General features: G+C 43.4%; 1 protein-coding gene across 1 annotated transcript in view; it reads left to right on the plus strand.

The window, feature by feature from the left end:
• myo3b (myosin IIIB) overlaps positions 1-17,500 on the plus strand; it is a 96,572-nt gene that overhangs the window by 2,206 nt on the left and 76,866 nt on the right. Inside the window, exons 2-6 of the mRNA XM_062535105.1 lie at positions 4,478-4,562; positions 5,035-5,151; positions 6,916-7,020; positions 15,528-15,611; positions 16,292-16,494. Of these exons, the coding sequence (XP_062391089.1) occupies positions 6,997-7,020; positions 15,528-15,611; positions 16,292-16,494 (311 nt within the window). The 5' untranslated portion in view covers positions 4,478-4,562; positions 5,035-5,151; positions 6,916-6,996. The remainder of the gene's footprint in view (positions 1-4,477; positions 4,563-5,034; positions 5,152-6,915; positions 7,021-15,527; positions 15,612-16,291; positions 16,495-17,500) is intronic.

Genomic DNA, 17,500 nt, shown 5'->3' on the forward strand with positions numbered 1-17,500 from the left:
GTTCTGACTGTCCAGCTCTGTCTGAGAGTACTGATGGAATAAAGTAGCATCCTCCGCCGCCGGCTTTGCCACTGTGGTGGACACATTACATAAGGTGAGCGCGGGCTGCTAATCGGCTAGCATCAGTCATGCTCTGATTCAGGCCCCCTAAGTCCGTTTACCAGAAGTGGGATCACCACCAGCCTTAAGGTCAGAGCTGGTGGAGCGAGACTGATCCAGGAACGCCTGTCCTCTGGCCGTGAGATGGAGAGGATGAGAGGGAGGGGGAGAGAGAGAGAGAGAGAGATGGAGAGAGGGAGGGAGAGAGAGAGAGAGAGAGAGAGAGAGAGAGAGAGAGAGAGAGGGAGAGAGAGAGGGAAGAGATAGGGAGAGAAGGGAGAACAATAAAATACCTAGTAACAGAGAAGGAGACACAGGAGACACTGCAAATAAGTGACAGAGAGGGAGAAAGAGATTGTGTGTGTGTGTGTTTGTGTGTGTGTGTGTGTGTGTGTGTTGGGGGGCGGGGGGTGCATGTATTCATAGGCCTATAAACCCTTTCAACTGCAGAAGCAAACATTCATAAGTGCTTCTAAGGCAAAGATACATTTAGCATAGTCTACTTTTTTGTAGAACATTAGGCTAAAGTCTGCTCATTTTCAAGTATGTGTGTTATGCGTACCTATATATAGAGTATATATTCACAGGCCTATACAAAGGCAATGATCAGATAGTTCTGTAAAGTAGTGAGTATTTGTACATTAAGGGCTGAGTGTAGCGGATAAGTATGGCATTCTGACAGGTTGTCTGTGAAAATCAAAATCAAGTTACTTCCTTTTTTTTGTGTTTTAGGCAAAAACATTGTGTGTGGTGTTTTGCAAAATGTGTGCATGTGGTGTGTTTGTGTGTGCATGTGTGTGTGTGTGTGTGTGTGTGTTTAAGTTTTAAGGGAGAGTGTGAGTGGGGTTAAGGAGATTACTCCTGACCTCGTGGGTGGAAGGCTAGTCCACGTTGAGCTTAGCAGTCGCAGTCGCAGAAGAAGGAGGAGATCAGTGATCGGAGCGAAGCTGCCCGATTACTGTACTGTAGCTGTCCTGCTCTCATCTCTCAAGCCAGACGACCGGTCAGTCAGTCAGACCTCCAGTCCAGTCTAACAAGAACCCCACTTTAGCCCCAACGCTTTAGCCCTAACGCTACTTTAGCTCCAACGCTAGTTTAGCCCCAACGCTTTAGCGCCAACGCTTTAGCGCCAACGCTAGTGATCAGGGGACCGGTCGGAGGAGACTCCCCCAGCTCGAGCTGCTGTTTCTGGGGCAGCCATGTCACCATGCTGGGCCTGAGCAGGAAGGCCCGCCGCAGGGCCAAGCGCCGGGCCCTCTCTCTGGTCAGGAGGGGTCGAGTGTGGAAGCGGAAATGGTGAGTGGATGTGGAGGTGAAATGGCGAGGAGGTGAAGGAGGAGGTGAAGGAGGAGGTGGAGGAGGGTCTTTGGGTGAAGTTTAGCATCTGTTCTTTAATCATAGACGTGGTATTGTGTTGTGGAATTCATGAATTGGGGTTTGGGAGACATTATAGAGGTGGGATTTATAGTGGCAATATAGTGATAGTGTGTGTGTGTGTGTGTATGTGTGTGGATGAATTGGGAGCAGGAGAGAGGACGGTTTTGTTGATTGAGTGAAGGGTTTGGTGTTGTTTTGAGTTGGGAGAAATGATCAGTGTAGGGTGTCTGCTGTGCTGAGGAGTAGTGAGATATTGGGAGTAGTGTGTGTCTATGTGATTGGATGACCTGCAGAGTGGAATGTTTTGGTGGAGGGATGTTTTGGGGGTTGGTTTAAGGTGAAAGACCTGTATTATGGGGGTTGGTTTAAGGTGAAAGACCTGTATTTTAGGTAGCAGGGGACAACAAGGAGGATAGAGAGGATGAGAGGAGAGGAGAAGGGGGTGGGTGGAGGTGAGGAGTTGTTGTCCAGCATTTTGGGCAGCTTTGGGAAGGGGAGGGGGGGGGGGTAGTGCTAGCAGCTCCAGTGGTTCAGACGGCTGTAGACATGTTCAGCAGAGACGAGATGTGGAGTAGATGGAGGTGAGATTTATTTAGTGTCAGATTTGATCAAGCGTCTCGTTTTTGCTGTCACTGTCGTTACTCTTTTAGTGGTGGAAGTGGAAGGGATATTGCCCTATTTTGCTTAGTGAACAGATGTTTATTTGCAAGAGACAACAAGCGGAGGGGAGATTATGGAGCTGGTGTTCATGGCTCACGGTGTCTGTGTTTTGTTTTTGTTTGTTTGTTTGTTTATCTGCACTGAAACAAATGATTTGTAGAATTTACATTAAAAAATCTTTGTTAGAATTTGCACTCAATAAAACTAGGTAAATGTAAAGCTGTAGTATCAAGTACAAGTACTTGACACAATCAATCAAAATGTACTTGCCACAATCCTTGACATTTGTGACAAAATTAAGTCAGTTTTTCTTGTGTTATTCATTTCTGTGGATATATTAAGAGCACACATAATGAGGGCTTAGCTTATTATTATGAAAATAATTTTGAGGAAGGCTTCAGGACTCTAATCTGCCAACTGGCGAAGGTGGAGTTGGCTTTCATGAATCTAGGAGTTTTGTTGTGTTGTGTTGTGTTTTGTCTTGTTTTGAGGGAGCATGCAATGTTATTTCTATATGGTAATTATTTTGTTCTTTTGATACGTGGTGACATTAAAGGAAGGCCATGGAACCCCTGATTTGTGAAGATTTATTTGATAAATTAAGCATGTAACGTATCTATTACATATTGTCTATTTTTCTATTTTTATGATCTATCTAGTTTCTTTGTTTCTGGCTCTATGTTTAGTCTTGTCAGAGGCTATTAGGCTATTACATAAGGTCTTGAAGGAAGATTTAGTGTAGCTACTAATGGCATGGTAACAACAACAGTCATAAATGGACCAACAGCAGATTATGACATTGTTTCACAAGAAATAGTCTGTGCTTTTGGCCGTATGCACAGGTGGGTTCATTGTTTAACATTGTTTCTAATTGTGTGCCATGGCCTACATTGGCAGAGTTTGCTTAACTCCGATAAGCTGTTGCTGGATATATCTGGAAGTGAGTAGTCTCACTGAGATCACACGCACCCTCCTCTTAATTCACACACTTACACAACACACACACACACACACACACACACACACACACACACACACTCACACTCACACTCTCTCACAAACACAGAGACACACACACACACACACACACACACACACACACACACACACACACACACACACACTCAAACAGACACACACACACACACACACACACACACACACACACACACACACACACACACACACACACACACACACACACACACACACACACACACACACACACACACACGCACAGAGAGAGAGAGAGAGAGAGAGAGCCACACACACACACACACACACACACACACACACACACCCTCAGGGGAGTTTTTAGGATGTGAATGTGGCAGCTGGTTCTCTGTTAACCTCTGCCCCTCTGAGTGTGCCTGTGGAATAAAAGGTCAAGCTGAGATGAAGTGAGATGAGAGAGCGATAATGGAACAGTGCTCTCCTGGGACACACACACACACACACACACACGCACACACACACACACGCACACACACGCACACATGCACAAGCACACACTCGCACATGCAGCCCACTTGAGCCCCATCGAAGCAAATTAATTTCCTTCCCTGCAGAATAAAATATTTTGATAATTGATTTAAAGAGTTTGCTTTTAAACCCTTGTAGGTTATCAGTATCAATTACACAACTGCAGTTGATTATTCTTCAATTATACAATTTAATTAGACTGGTTTTAACATTTTAGCGTTAACATTTATCTTTTTCAACTAAGACACTGTCTTAATCCACATCAGTCTCTGACCAATTAACACAGATGAATAAAGCCTGCTGCGATGACTGTAGAAATCCATTTATTATTTCACCCTGCATGCTGTATTTTGTATGTATCTATTTGAACTACTAATATATGTAGTGTAAAATAAATCAATGGTTAATCTAATGTATATAAATCTTGGTTACAGTAGTAGATGGGAAATGACTGCATCAGTAATAGCAATGTGAGCATACAATATCACAGTTAGTGATTTTTCACTTTTAGTGGTAAATGAGGTTGTACTATTGCATTGTTTGTTTGTTTCTTTCAAATGTCCTTTTTTATTGGTTTTCAAAGGGAGTGTTATACACAGCCATAGAGTAACACGTCTGTAACACGTTGTTACTTCAGTATTACAGCTGCACCCCTGACTCCTGGGAACTTACATTGGGACTATTGCATTTCATTCGAAATGCTTACGAGTCCTTTTAGCTATGAGTAGTTTTTCGTAATGATGGACATGCAGTCGAGCAAAAGAAGAGAGAGAGCTGTGCGTGCTGAAATCCTCAGTAACCCTATTGTCTTAAGCTGTACCGTATTTATTTGTTTGTTTACGTGCTTTGTCTTGTTTAGGCACGAGAGGATTAACACGCGTAAGACGCTCATCATTGAAAGCAGTCCTGATGATGACCTGGTGAATCTGGAGGTGCTCGACGAGGTAAGGGTGCAGTCGAGGTGACTCCGAGGAATAGAGACGCACACAGTACTTGCTCCGTAAATGTCTGTAGGCGTAGAAATGACTGAAGTAAGTGTGTTTTGATGGCGAGGCTCTCTTGGAATAGACACATAGTGTATATATGCTCTGTAAATGTCTAAAGATGTGAAATTGAATGTAAGTGTTTTGATGCCGAGGCTCTGTTTGTAAGTGTGTGTATTTGGGTTGTTTTGTTATCTGTATTGATGTCTAATGATTAGAATGACATTTGTCGGGTGTCAGAAACAAATCAAAAAAAGTCATGTATACTTTGGTGTGTGTGCTGGTAGATATACAGTAGATCTGTGTAGATACCTACATATTATGTTGAAAATATACAATGAGTTGGGTATTGCTATTCTGTTAATGATTGCACATTGATTAATTAAACAATTAGAAACAATAAGAAGAATATGGTCTTGTATTATTTGTTCAGGAAACAATTATTAGTCATCTCCAGAGGAGGTATGGAGAGCTGCAGATCTACACGTATGTGGGAGACATCCTCATCGCTCTCAACCCCTTCCAGAGCCTCAGCATCTACTCCCCACAGGTGAGGGCAACTCTCACACGCACGCACGCACGCAGGCACGCACGCACGCACGCACAGTGAACTCTTGCAGTGAACTCTTCTCAAACCATGTAATTAGTCAGGGCTGGGCAAACACTCACACACACACACACACACACACACAGATCTAAGCGTACCAGACATAGCTAATACTGTATATCAGCATGGATCAGAGGCACTTTACAGTTAGTGGCATGGATGGACACACAGAGCCCACAATTAATTTAAGCAATCAACCGTGAGGTTCTAGTGATTTCAAAACAGCTAAGGGTTGTAGTTAGGCACGGCGAGCAGCAACTTTTCGATCAATTTGTTATAGGGCAGCGATATAGAATGAAATGCAGTCAGCGTGAGTGGTTGTGCTGTGGTTTTGCATTGAACGTGATTTAACCAATCATGATGAAGCACCGGAACTATCTGTTTTAGAAGGATGAATTATAAGCCCTCTGCCGGTTGATGGCCCGCGTTTTGAGATTACCTCCCGGCCCAGTTGAAAAGTGCTTAAGTGGGCCTGTGATCCGGCGAGCTTACCATGCGCTGTTGTGTTCCACATAGCCGGTTCTCGAGTGGAACCGACTGAAAGGAGAGGGATCAGAGGGCGCGTTGTGATCCGCAGGTCTGCTGACTCCAGGTGTGTAGCGTAGCGTTTGTGCTGACCGGGGAAGCCATAGCGTCATCCTCGTAAGATGATACTGGTCACATTATTCTAAACTAAAGCAACCTGGGACTTGATCATTTACTACATCTTAGTGTAGAGAAGTGGGAGATAAAACCTTCTTCTGGAGTGCAGATGCTTTGGAGAAATGGTCTGGTAGGAGCAGGCTTTACTCAGTCTCTTGTGTCTCTTTTCAGAGTGCTTGGCCAAGCAAAAGAAGAAAAAAGGCAGCGCTTTGCATTCAAACGTGTTTGTTGCACAGACGCGTTTCGGCTAAGCGCCTTCCACAGTGTTCTCAGGACTGCAGCTACTGCAGATGAATCCCAATGTAGTTTGTCACTTTAGGCTTATAAATGTACTCACAAATACTGTATGCTAACCATGAAAGTACAGTTAATATCATAAACATCAGTGATGCATTCAGTGATAATTAGTAATAAGCCTGTAAATCTATTTTTTTTTCATAATTTGTCTAAAAAATATTGCTGAGGATCCTTGTGCCTGTTGTCCAGTGACTGTTTCATAGACTTACAGGGGAGCTACACCAGACGCGTAACTGAAGCGTTCCGTTCGCGACGCGTAAAATCCATTTTAGAAGATGGGTCTATTTTTTTCTGAATGTACGCGCCACTGTCGCGTCTGGTGTAGCTACTTCCATTGATCATAGTGATTATTAACTACTGCAACATACGCGTTGCGAACGGAACGCTTCAGTTATGCATCTGGTGTAGCTCCCCTGTTACCGAATTGCATTATAGGACTAAAGGACAGGCCCACATGCCAAACTGATTTATACCACGCTTACACACAGGGCACTGAAGAGTGTGTCCTGCGAGCCTGAAACAGGTTGTTTTGTTTGTACATAGCTTACTGCCCTTATTCTTTCTTTTCCTGTTGTTTATGTTATTGTTGAGTGTTGTACTGTACTTGAGTGCAAAGATTAACCGGAGTCAAATTCCTTGTTTGTTAATGCAAACCTGGGCCAAAAAAGCTGATTCTGATTCTGATTCTGATTCTGAAACAGGTTGTTTTGTTGAGTTGTATTCATTTTTCATATTACAGTAGTGTGTAATGAGCGTTGCTTTCTCTAGTTTTCCAAGCTGTACCATGGAGTCAGGCGCTCAGAAAACCCCCCACACATCTTCGCCACGGCAGACGCTGCTTACCAGAGCATGGTCACCTTCAGCAAAGACCAGGTACTGTGTTCGTCTTTCTGTCTGTCTGTCTCTCTCTCTCTCTCTGCTTTTCTGTCTGTGGCTGTGTTGCGTTTGTGTGTGTCTTTGTCTTGTTGCCAATAGCCCAGGGAAGTAAAAGTTGTAGTCCCTGTCTGTGTTTATAATTTTAACATACAGGATAAATCTACATTCTGTTTTTTATATAGGCCTATATCAAGTATATATATATATTTGAGCTTTTTGCATTTACAACGACAGGGGACAGTGCAGGCAGGAAGCGAGTTGGAGAGGGAGAGATGGGATGGGATCAGGAAATGACCCGATTCCATCCCACTCGACCCAGGGTCCTCATGGGCACGTGGGCCCGTATGTGGTACAAGCGCTGTAGCAAGTTGCACCACGGCAGGCCCCTGCGTTGAAATGTTTTAATGTAGGTTGAATATCAGTAGAGGTACAGAAATATAGGCAGAGGTCAAGGCACGGTATTCACCTGGCATTCACCAATGATGGTAAGTCAGGAGGATGTTGATACTACTCTGCAGGATACCCAATTTGTGCGCAGAGGAACTGTGTAGTCTCGTAGAGTTAAACTCTATTAAGTGATGATGTAATAATGGAATAATAAATCTCTTTCCGGGTCCAACGGATTTCAGACTCCCTTGTTTTTCTCCATAGACAGTAAAATAAATATATATATTTTTTACGCTATTCTGAGTAGCCCTTAAGAAAATTGTCATCTTACTACTGACTTGTTGCTTCAGCCTAATCAAATCCTATTTTTCGCGGAAGCCTGGATGTTACCTTTGAATATATCATCAGGCTGCACAGCTATTAGTAGCTCTGTTAAAGTTTAGCTTATGTTGATTTAGGATCGCTAAAATTGAGGTGATGATGATAGAGTTTACAAGTTGCAAAAACCGTCTGGCTGCACTAGTAAACGTCTTTTCACGAAAAAAGCTGTTGGGCCCATGATGTCAGACTGAAGAACCGAATAAGATGAGCATCAGCTTAGGCCTCTGTGGCTCTGTGCTGCTTGCCTTAGCGACCACTCCAGCCCGCCTGCCTGCATGATGGGTGGCAGGTTGCACTTTCCCACCGCCTGGAAAAAAAATCACCATATCTCGACATTTGCTAAATTTGATCAGTGTTGCTGCCCTTTATTTAGCTTCAGAAACTGATAAAGATTCCTTACCTAATCACTGACTAAGGTATAAAAAGAAGGTTTCTACAGACTAAGAATCAGACACTAAGTGACTACTACTACTACTACTACTACTACTACTACTACTACTACTACTACTACTACTACTACTACTGCTACTACTACTGCTACAACTACTACATTAGAGACATGTTGATAAAGATGAGGGCCTATTCCTCACTGCTGGTGCTGCTGTTCTCCTTGTATGGAGCTCAGACTCAGAGCACCCAGAATGAAGTTCAGACAGAGAGCCAGATCACTGGGGCTGCTGCTGCTGCTGCAGTCACTACCACACTGGACCTCTCTGTTGAGGTCAAGGAACTCAGAGACATGGTGGTGGAGCTCGGAACCACGGTGGAGGTACTGAGAGTGACTCTGAGCTTCACTCAGAATGAGCTACAGAACACCAAATCGCTGCTGTACACAATGGAGGCTGAGAATAGCGTGATTAAAGAAAGACTGGTGGTCAGTGAGACTAAAGTGGGGACTCTGGAAGGGGTGGCTGCAGCTCAAGAGACTGAGCTGATGGCTGTGAAGACCAGACTGACGATTAGTGAAACTGAAGTGGTGAATCTGAGGAAGGAAACTGCAGCACAGACAGCTGATCTGAGGTCAGTTACTGAGAGACTGGTAGCCACTGAGACTGACATGGAGCATGTGAAGAAAGACACTTCAGCACAACAAGCAGACCTGACCATGATGATGACCGAAGTGATTAACCTGACGATGGCAAATACAGCACAAGAGACCAGACTGACTGCCAGTGAGACTGAAGTCATGAATCTGAAAATGGAAAATACAGCACAACAGGCAGAACTTAAAGCAGTGAAGACTGATATGATAAACCTGATCGAGGTGAATTCAGCACAATCATCAGAGTTAACAGCAGTGAAGACTAGACTGGCAGCTAGTGAAACTGAAGTGATGAATCTGAGGAAGGAAACTGCAGCACAGACAGCTGATCTGAGGTCAGTTACTGAGAGACTGGTAGCTACTGAGACTGACATAGAGCATGTGAAGACAGACACTTCAGCACAACAAGCAGACCTGACAACCATGAAGACTGACGTGATGAACCTGACGATGGCAAATGCAGCACAAGAGACCAGACTGACTGCCAGTGAGACTGACATAGAGGATCTGAAGATGGAAACTGCATCACAACAAGCAGAGCTTACAGCAGTGAAGACTGATATGATAAACCTGATCGAGGTGAATTCAGCCCAATCATCAGAGTTAACAGCAGTGAAGACCAGACTGACGATTAGTGAAACTGAAGTGATGAATCTGAGGAGGGAAACAGCAGCACAGACAGCTGATCTGAGGTCAGTTACTGAGAGACTGGCCACCACTGAGACTGACATGGAGCATGTGAAGAAAGACACTGCAGCACAACACACAGACCTGACTACTATGATGACTGAAGTGATGAACCTGACTATGGCAAATGCAGCACAAGAGACCAGACTGGCTGCCAGTGAGACTGACATAAAGGACCTGAAGATGGAAACTGCAGCACAACAAGCAGATCTCACATCAGTGAAGACCAGACTGGTGAATCTGGAGAAAGAGATCGCAGACACTCCCAAGGTGGCATTCTCAGCAGGTCTGACAGACTCAGGATACATAGAAGCTGAGGAGACTTACGACTTGAACTTGGTCTTCACTAAAATATTCACCAATGTTGGACAGGCCTACAACAATACATCAGGTTTTTTTCAAGCTCCAGTCAGCGGGATCTACTACTTCAGATTCACAGTCATGGATGTCCTATCCACACGCAACATGAAGATACAAATGTTTAAGAATAGTCAGCAAATCATGCTTTTGGTTGAGCGTGATACTGATGGACATTGGACCTATCTGTCCAGTGGTGTGACTTTGCAGCTGGAGGAGGGAGATGTAGTTTACATTCGACTCCCTGCAGGCCACAGGCTCTATGATGATCATGAAAATCAATGCATCTTCAGTGGCTTCCTGCTCTTTACTCTGTGAGTGTAACACACTGCTCAATATGATGCAGATTAATGATGAATAAACATAAGCATCCCTCATCACGTCTGTCTTGTGTTTTTGTTTGGGTGTGATGGAGTCATGAGGATCACATCTAATAGTGATACAAAGTAGTTACAAACTAATGAAAGAAGAGGAATGCCGGTGCAGCACAGATGTCCTCTTTAAGATTTATTTAAAAGGTGCAAAACATGACTAACGTTTCGACGTTCCAACTTCACCAGTTACAAACTAACTCATTTGATAAACACTGACTTGTCTTAAAGTTAATATGAGATTAATAAAAAAAACATTTTGAAGTTAATTAAACATTTATTTATAGACATTTCTATGTGTCTGATGGTGTTGAGAAAAATCATGTGCTGGAGGTACAGTAAAGTCATGTTGTAGGCCACAGACTGTATGGTAGTATTACAATGTATATTAACGATTTATATCATCTTCACTGAGCCCAACTTGATCGGCAAATAACTTAGTATACAGGCGTCATAATTGATGACCAACTTAACTTCTCAGAGTATGTGGCCTCAACTGCAAAATCTGATACAAGATTCCACACAACTTCTTGTATAGGCCATGGTTATCTCCAAGCTAGAATATTGTAATTCACTGTTAGCTGGCCTACCTGCTTATGTAGTAAGAATATTACAACTGATTCAGAATGCTGCAGTGCACATGTAACTCCTTCCCTAGTTACTTCTCTGAATGGAACACGCTGCCTGACATGATGCTGATGAATGATGAATAATGTGCCTAATAAACATAAACATCCCTCATCTCCTCTTTCATGTGGTTTTCTTTGGGTGGGAGTGATGGGGTCATTAGGATCACAGATCACAGACCAAAGATTCACGATGAGACGAGATGCGACATTCTAAAGTCAGACCAAAGATTCGCGACGAGGTGAGACCATAGACTGTATATATGGATATACAGTCTATGGGTGAGGCGTGACGTGACGTGACCCAGGGTCCTCATGGGCACCTACCTAATGTAGGTTGAATATCAGTAGAAATATAGGCAGAAGTTAAGGCACGGTGTTCACCTGACATTCACCAATGATGGTAAGTCAGGAGGATGTTGAAACTACTCTGCAGGATACCCAATTTGTGCGTGTTCTTTTGAACACTGTGGCAGAGGAACTGTGTAGTCTCGTAGAGTCAAACTCTATTAAGTGATGAAGTAATAATGGGATAATAAATCTCTTTCCGGGTCCAACGGATTTCAGACTCACTTGTTTTTCTCCGTAGTCTTTTTTTCACGCTATTCTGAGTAGCCCTTAAGAAAATTTTCATTTTACTACTGACTTGTTGCCTCAGCCTAATCAAATCCTATTTTTCGCGCAAGCCTGGATGTTACCTTAATATATCATCAGGCTGCACAGCTACAGTAGCCTAATATAGTAGCTCTGTTAAAGTTTAGCGATGTTGTTTTAAGAGCACTGAAATGGAGGTGATGATGATAGAGTTTACAAGTTGCAAAAACTGTCTGGCTGCACTAGTAAACGTCTTTTTACGAAAAAAAGCTGTTGGGCCCATGACGTCAGACTGAAGAACCGAATAAGATGAGCATCAGCTTAGGCCTCTGTGGCTCTGTGCTGCTTGCCTTAGCGACCACTCCAGCCCGCCTGCCTGCATGATGGGTGGCAGGTTGCACTTTCCCACCGCCTGGAAAAAAAATCACCATATCTCGACATTTGCTAAATTTGATCAGTGTTGCTGCCCTTTATTTAGCCTCAGAAACTGATAACGATTCCTTACCTAATCACTGACTAAGGTATAAAAAGAAGGTTTCTACAGACGAAGAATCAGACACAAAGTGACTACTACTCCTACTACTACTACTACTACTACTACTACTACTACGACTACTACTACTACTACGACTACTACTACTACTACTACTACTACTACTACTACTACTACTGCTACTACTACTACATTAGAGACATGTTGATAAAGATGAGGGCCTATTCCTCACTGCTGGTGCTGCTGTTCTCCATGTGTGGAGCTCAGACTCAGAGCACCCAGACTGAAGTTCAGACAGAGAGCCAGAGCACTGGGGCTGCTGCTGCTGCTGCAGTCACTACCACGCTGGACCTCTCTATTGAGCTCACTGAACTCAAAGACATGGTGGTGGAGCTTGGAACCACGGTGGAGGTACTCAGAGTGGCTCTGAGCTTCACTCAGAATGAGCTACAGAACACCAAATCGCTGCTGTACACAATGGAGGCTGAGAATAGCGTGATTATAGAAAGACTGGTGGTCAGTGAGACTAAAGTGGAGACTCTGGAAGGGGTGGCTGCAGCTCAAGAGACTGAGCTGATGGCTGTGAAGACCAGACTGACGATTAGTGAAACTGAAGTGGTGAATCTGAGGAAGGAAACTGCAGCACAGACAGCTGATCTGAGGTCAGTTACTGAGAGACTGGTAGCCACTGAGACTGACATGGAGCATGTGAAGACAGACACTGCAGCACAACAAGCAGACCTGACCACCATGAAGACTGAAGTGATGAACCTGACGATGGCAAATGCAGCACAAGAGACCAGACTGACTGCCAGTGAGACTGAAGTCATGAATCTGAAGATGGAAAATACAGCACAACAAGCAGACCTGACCACCATGAAGACTGAAGTGATGAACCTGACGATGGCAAATGCAGCACAAGAGACCAGACTGACTGCCAGTGAGACTGAAGTCATGAATCTGAAGATGGAAAATACAGCACAACAAGCAGAGCTTACAGCAGTGAAGACTGATATGATAAACCTGATCGAGGTGAATTCAGCACAATCGTCAGAGTTAACAGCAGTGAAGACTAGACTGGCAGCTAGTGAAACTGAAGTGATGAATCTGAGGAAGGAAACTGCAGCACAGACAGCTGATCTGAGGTCAGTTACTGAGAGACTGGTAGCCACTGAGACTGACATGGAGCATGTGAAGACAGACACTGCAGCACAACAAGCAGACCTGACCACCATGAAGACTGAAGTGATGAACCTGACGATGGCAAATGCAGCACAAGAGACCAGACTGGCTGCCAGTGAGACTGACATAGAGGACCTGAAGATGGAAACTGCAGCACAACAAGCAGAGCTTACAGCAGTGAAGACTGATATGATAAACCTGATCGAGGTGAATTCAGCACAATCGTCAGAGTTAACAGCAGTGAAGACTAGACTGGCAGCTAGTGAAACTGAAGTGATGAATCTGAGGAAGGAAACTGCAGCACAGACAGCTGATCTGAGGTCAGTTACTGAGAGACTGGTAGCTACTGAGACTGACATGGAGCATGTGAAGAAAGACACTGCAGCACAACAAGCAGACCTGACCACGATGATGACTGAAGTGATGAACCTGACTATGGCAAATGCAGCACAAGAGACCAGACTGGCTGCCAGTGAGACTGACATAAAGGACCTGAAGATGGAAACTGCAGCACAACAAGCAGATCTCACATCAGTGAAGACCAGACTGGTGAATCTGGAGAAAGAGATCGCAGACACTCCCAAGGTGGCATTCTCAGCAGGTCTGACAGACTCAGGATACATAGAAGCTGAGGAGACTTACGACTTGAACTTGGTCTTCACTAAAATATTCACCAATGTTGGACAGGCCTACAACAATACATCAGGTTTTTTTCAAGCTCCAGTCAGGGGGATCTACTACTTCAGATTCACAGTCACGGATGTCCTATCCACACGCAACATGAAAATAAAAATGTTTAAGAATAGTCAGCAAATCATGCATTTGAATGAGCGTGATACTGATGGATATTGGACCTATCTGTCCAGTGGTGTGACTTTGCAGCTGGAGGAGGGAGATGTAGTTTACATGCGACTCCCTGCAGGCCACAGGCTCTATGATGATCATGAAAATCAATGCATCTTCAGTGGCTTCCTGCTCTTTACTCTGTGAGTGTAACACACTGCTCAACATTAATGCAGATTAATGATGAATAAACATAAGCATCCCTCATCACGTCTGTCTTGTGTTTGCGTTTGGGTGTGATGGAGTCATGAGGATCACATCTAATAGTGATACAAAGTAGTTACAAACTAACTAGTTTGATAAACACTGACTTGCCTAAAAGGTGATATGAGATTAATGGAAAAAAAACAAACATTTTGAAGTTAATTAAACATTTATTTATAGACATTTCTATGTGTCTGATGGTGTTAAGAAAAATCATGTGCTGGAGGTACAGTAAAGTCATTTTGTAGGTCACAGACTGTATGGTTATTAAAATGTATTATTATTAACGATTTGTATCATCTTCACTGAGCCCAACTTGATCGGCAAATAACTTAGTATACAGGCATCATAATTGATGACCAACTTAACTTCTCAGAGCATGTGGCCTCAACTGCAAAATCTGATACAAGATTCCACACAACTTCTTGTATAGGCCATGGTTATCTCCAAGCTGGACTATTGTAATTCACTGTTAGCTGGCCTACCTGCTTGTGTAGTAAGAATATTACAACTGATTCAGAATGCTGCAACACACTGCCCGACATGATGCTGATGAATGATGAATGATGTGCCTAATAAAGATAAACATCCCTCATCTCCTCTTTCATGTGGCTTTCTTTGGGTGGGAGTGATGGGGTCATTAGGATCACAGATCACAGACCAAAGATTCACGACGAGACGAGACGCGACATTCTAAAGTAGGGTTCAGACCAAAGATTTGCGACGAGACGAGGCGCAACATTCTAAAGTAGGGTTCAGACCAAACATTCGCGACGAGGTGAGACATGACGAGACATGACATTCTAAAACCTTGCAACTGCAACTTAACATGTTGAATGCTTTGAGACGGCTTGTGACGGCTTGCAACTCCGTGCAACCTTTAATTCACACTGCTGCAACTCGGCCTGCAACTCGGTCTACTACACAGCAAACCAAGACACATTACCAACAGAATCCTGTCAGGTTAGTTATAAAGAAAACGTTATTTACATGTATTCAAGTTGTTACTTTCATACACAAAAGCAATGTATTAGTTTGAGTACTCATTTTTTCAAAGCCTAATGAGAATTGGATGATGTAAAGATATTGAGCCTTATCTGTCCTACATGATGGTGTGTAACAAGAGTTTCCCCACAACATGGAGAACTAAATAAGCAAAATCAACTGGATTTAATTTAACCCTGAAAAAGGTTACATTTTTTGCATAATGCAAAACTGAGGCATATAACAAGAGTATGTCTCAGGAAGGAGTATCACACACTATAACTAACTGTCAAAGAGACTGTACATTGTGTATATTGATGTTGTTATTGTTGTTGTTTGTTTCCATGGTTTAGTGCATCATCATCAGTGGGGAGAGTGGGGCAGGGAAGACGGAGAGCGCCCACTTGATTGTCCAGCACCTCACCTTTCTAGGAAAGGTAAATCACCTCCATTTAGGCATGATTCATACTGGCCTGTGGCCTGTGGCCTGCAGGCTCCTATCCAGATCACATGATGGAGTTCATACACACAAGGACAAATGTGGCCTTGCCGCTGTGACACAGGATGGGGCTCTTCAGATCAAAACAAATACACACTGTTCTGCGTAATAGTGAAAATAGGTGGAATAATGGATGAGATGTGGAAGGCAGCTTAACTGATGGTTTATTATTGTGGACTGAAAGTCTGCATGCTGTGCCAAGATTGTGTTTTCGTTGACTCTGCTTTGCACTACGATGAACATAACAGACTTCAGTGCCAGAGGAACATTTATGCTCAGTCTATTATGCTGTCGTTTATTATGGTCAAAAACAATGTTCAGCCACTTTTTCACTCTGAGAGTAGTGCTATGAACAGTTAAGAACAGATCATAATTGTGTTTACGTTCTCTTAAAACTGCCATCGGTGTTTGAATGGGTGAATGTGAGGCATGATATGTAAAGCCATCCATTTACCATTTAAAACTGGGTTCATTTATTTATGACTTTGACAGGCAAAAAACGATATGCTGTACGAAAATATCGTATTTACATTCATGTTCTTATTTAGAAATGTTATTAATTTGTTTGTTTGTTTGTTTGTTTGTTTGTTTGTGTGTTTGTTTGTATATCTGTGACAGGCCAACAACCGCACACTGCGAGAGAAGATCCTGCAGGTAAACCCTCTGCTCGAGGCCTTCGGGAACGCCTGCACCGCCATCAACGACAACTCCAGCCGCTTCGGCAAGTACCTGGAGATGAAGTTCACCCCAACCGGCGCCGTCATGGGCGCCAAGATCTCCGAGTACCTGCTGGAGAAGTCCCGGGTCATCAAACAGGCAGTGTGAGTGGAGACCCCCTGAGGCAGGGAGGTCTTACTGCATCAGATTAAAATCAACTCAACTTTTTCATTTGAATTAGATTTTAAAGCATGACTAAAGAATATTTACTCTCAGGGTCCCCACCGGTTGAGAAACGCAATTAATAAATTAATTAGATTTGCTCTAAACATAGCTCCGATACAATATAGAGGGAATTCACCAACAGCATCATTTAGAAATAGAGCTCTGAATTAGCAGCCTATTGTACTCCACGTATAGTCACACTAACAACTTCCACCATTGCAAAAAGAAAAACAAAGCTAAAGATGAACTAACTTTTTCTTCATGCCAAGCCAGGCGTACAAGTCAGTATGTAAAGTCAGTGTCATGAGGATGTCTGGGGCATGCATGTAATGGTAGACTGTTTTTAATACTTTGTCAGATGATTACTCAGCAAAACATCAGCTTTAGAATTAGTTTATTTATTCATGATTAGTGCTTTATTCATCGTTTGCCAGCACCATGTTGAGCAGTTTGGTCCATTCAGAGAGGAAAGAGCAGGAAACCACTGAATGAGTTGCGTTTATATTCGTCTTCGTAGATCCTTCTGCCTTCAGGGATTCGCAAGTTAACTACATCTCCCACTTCCAGCTGCAGAGTCACACCACCGGACAGATAGTTCTGAGATCCATTATTATCATAATCTGATAAATCAACAATCCACTCTTCATTCTTATACAACCTGAGAGTCAAATAGTGTGAGGTTAGTATATCCATGACAGTGAATCTGAAGTAGTAGACTCCCCTGACTGGAGCAGTGAAGAAGCCTGTTGTGCTGCTATAGGCCTGTACAACACTGGTGATGATCCTATTGAAGACTAAGCTCAACACAGTATTTCCAGCCTGTATGTACCCTTCATCAGCAAAACCTGCAGAGAATGCCACCTTGGGTTGCTCTGTGATCTCTTTCCACAGATTCACTACATCAGTCTCAGTAGCTGCCAGTGTGGTCTTCACTGCTGTCAGCTC

Source organism: Sardina pilchardus, chromosome 4, assembly GCF_963854185.1.
Source record: "Sardina pilchardus chromosome 4, fSarPil1.1, whole genome shotgun sequence".
NCBI classification, from domain to species: domain Eukaryota; kingdom Metazoa; phylum Chordata; class Actinopteri; order Clupeiformes; family Clupeidae; genus Sardina; species Sardina pilchardus.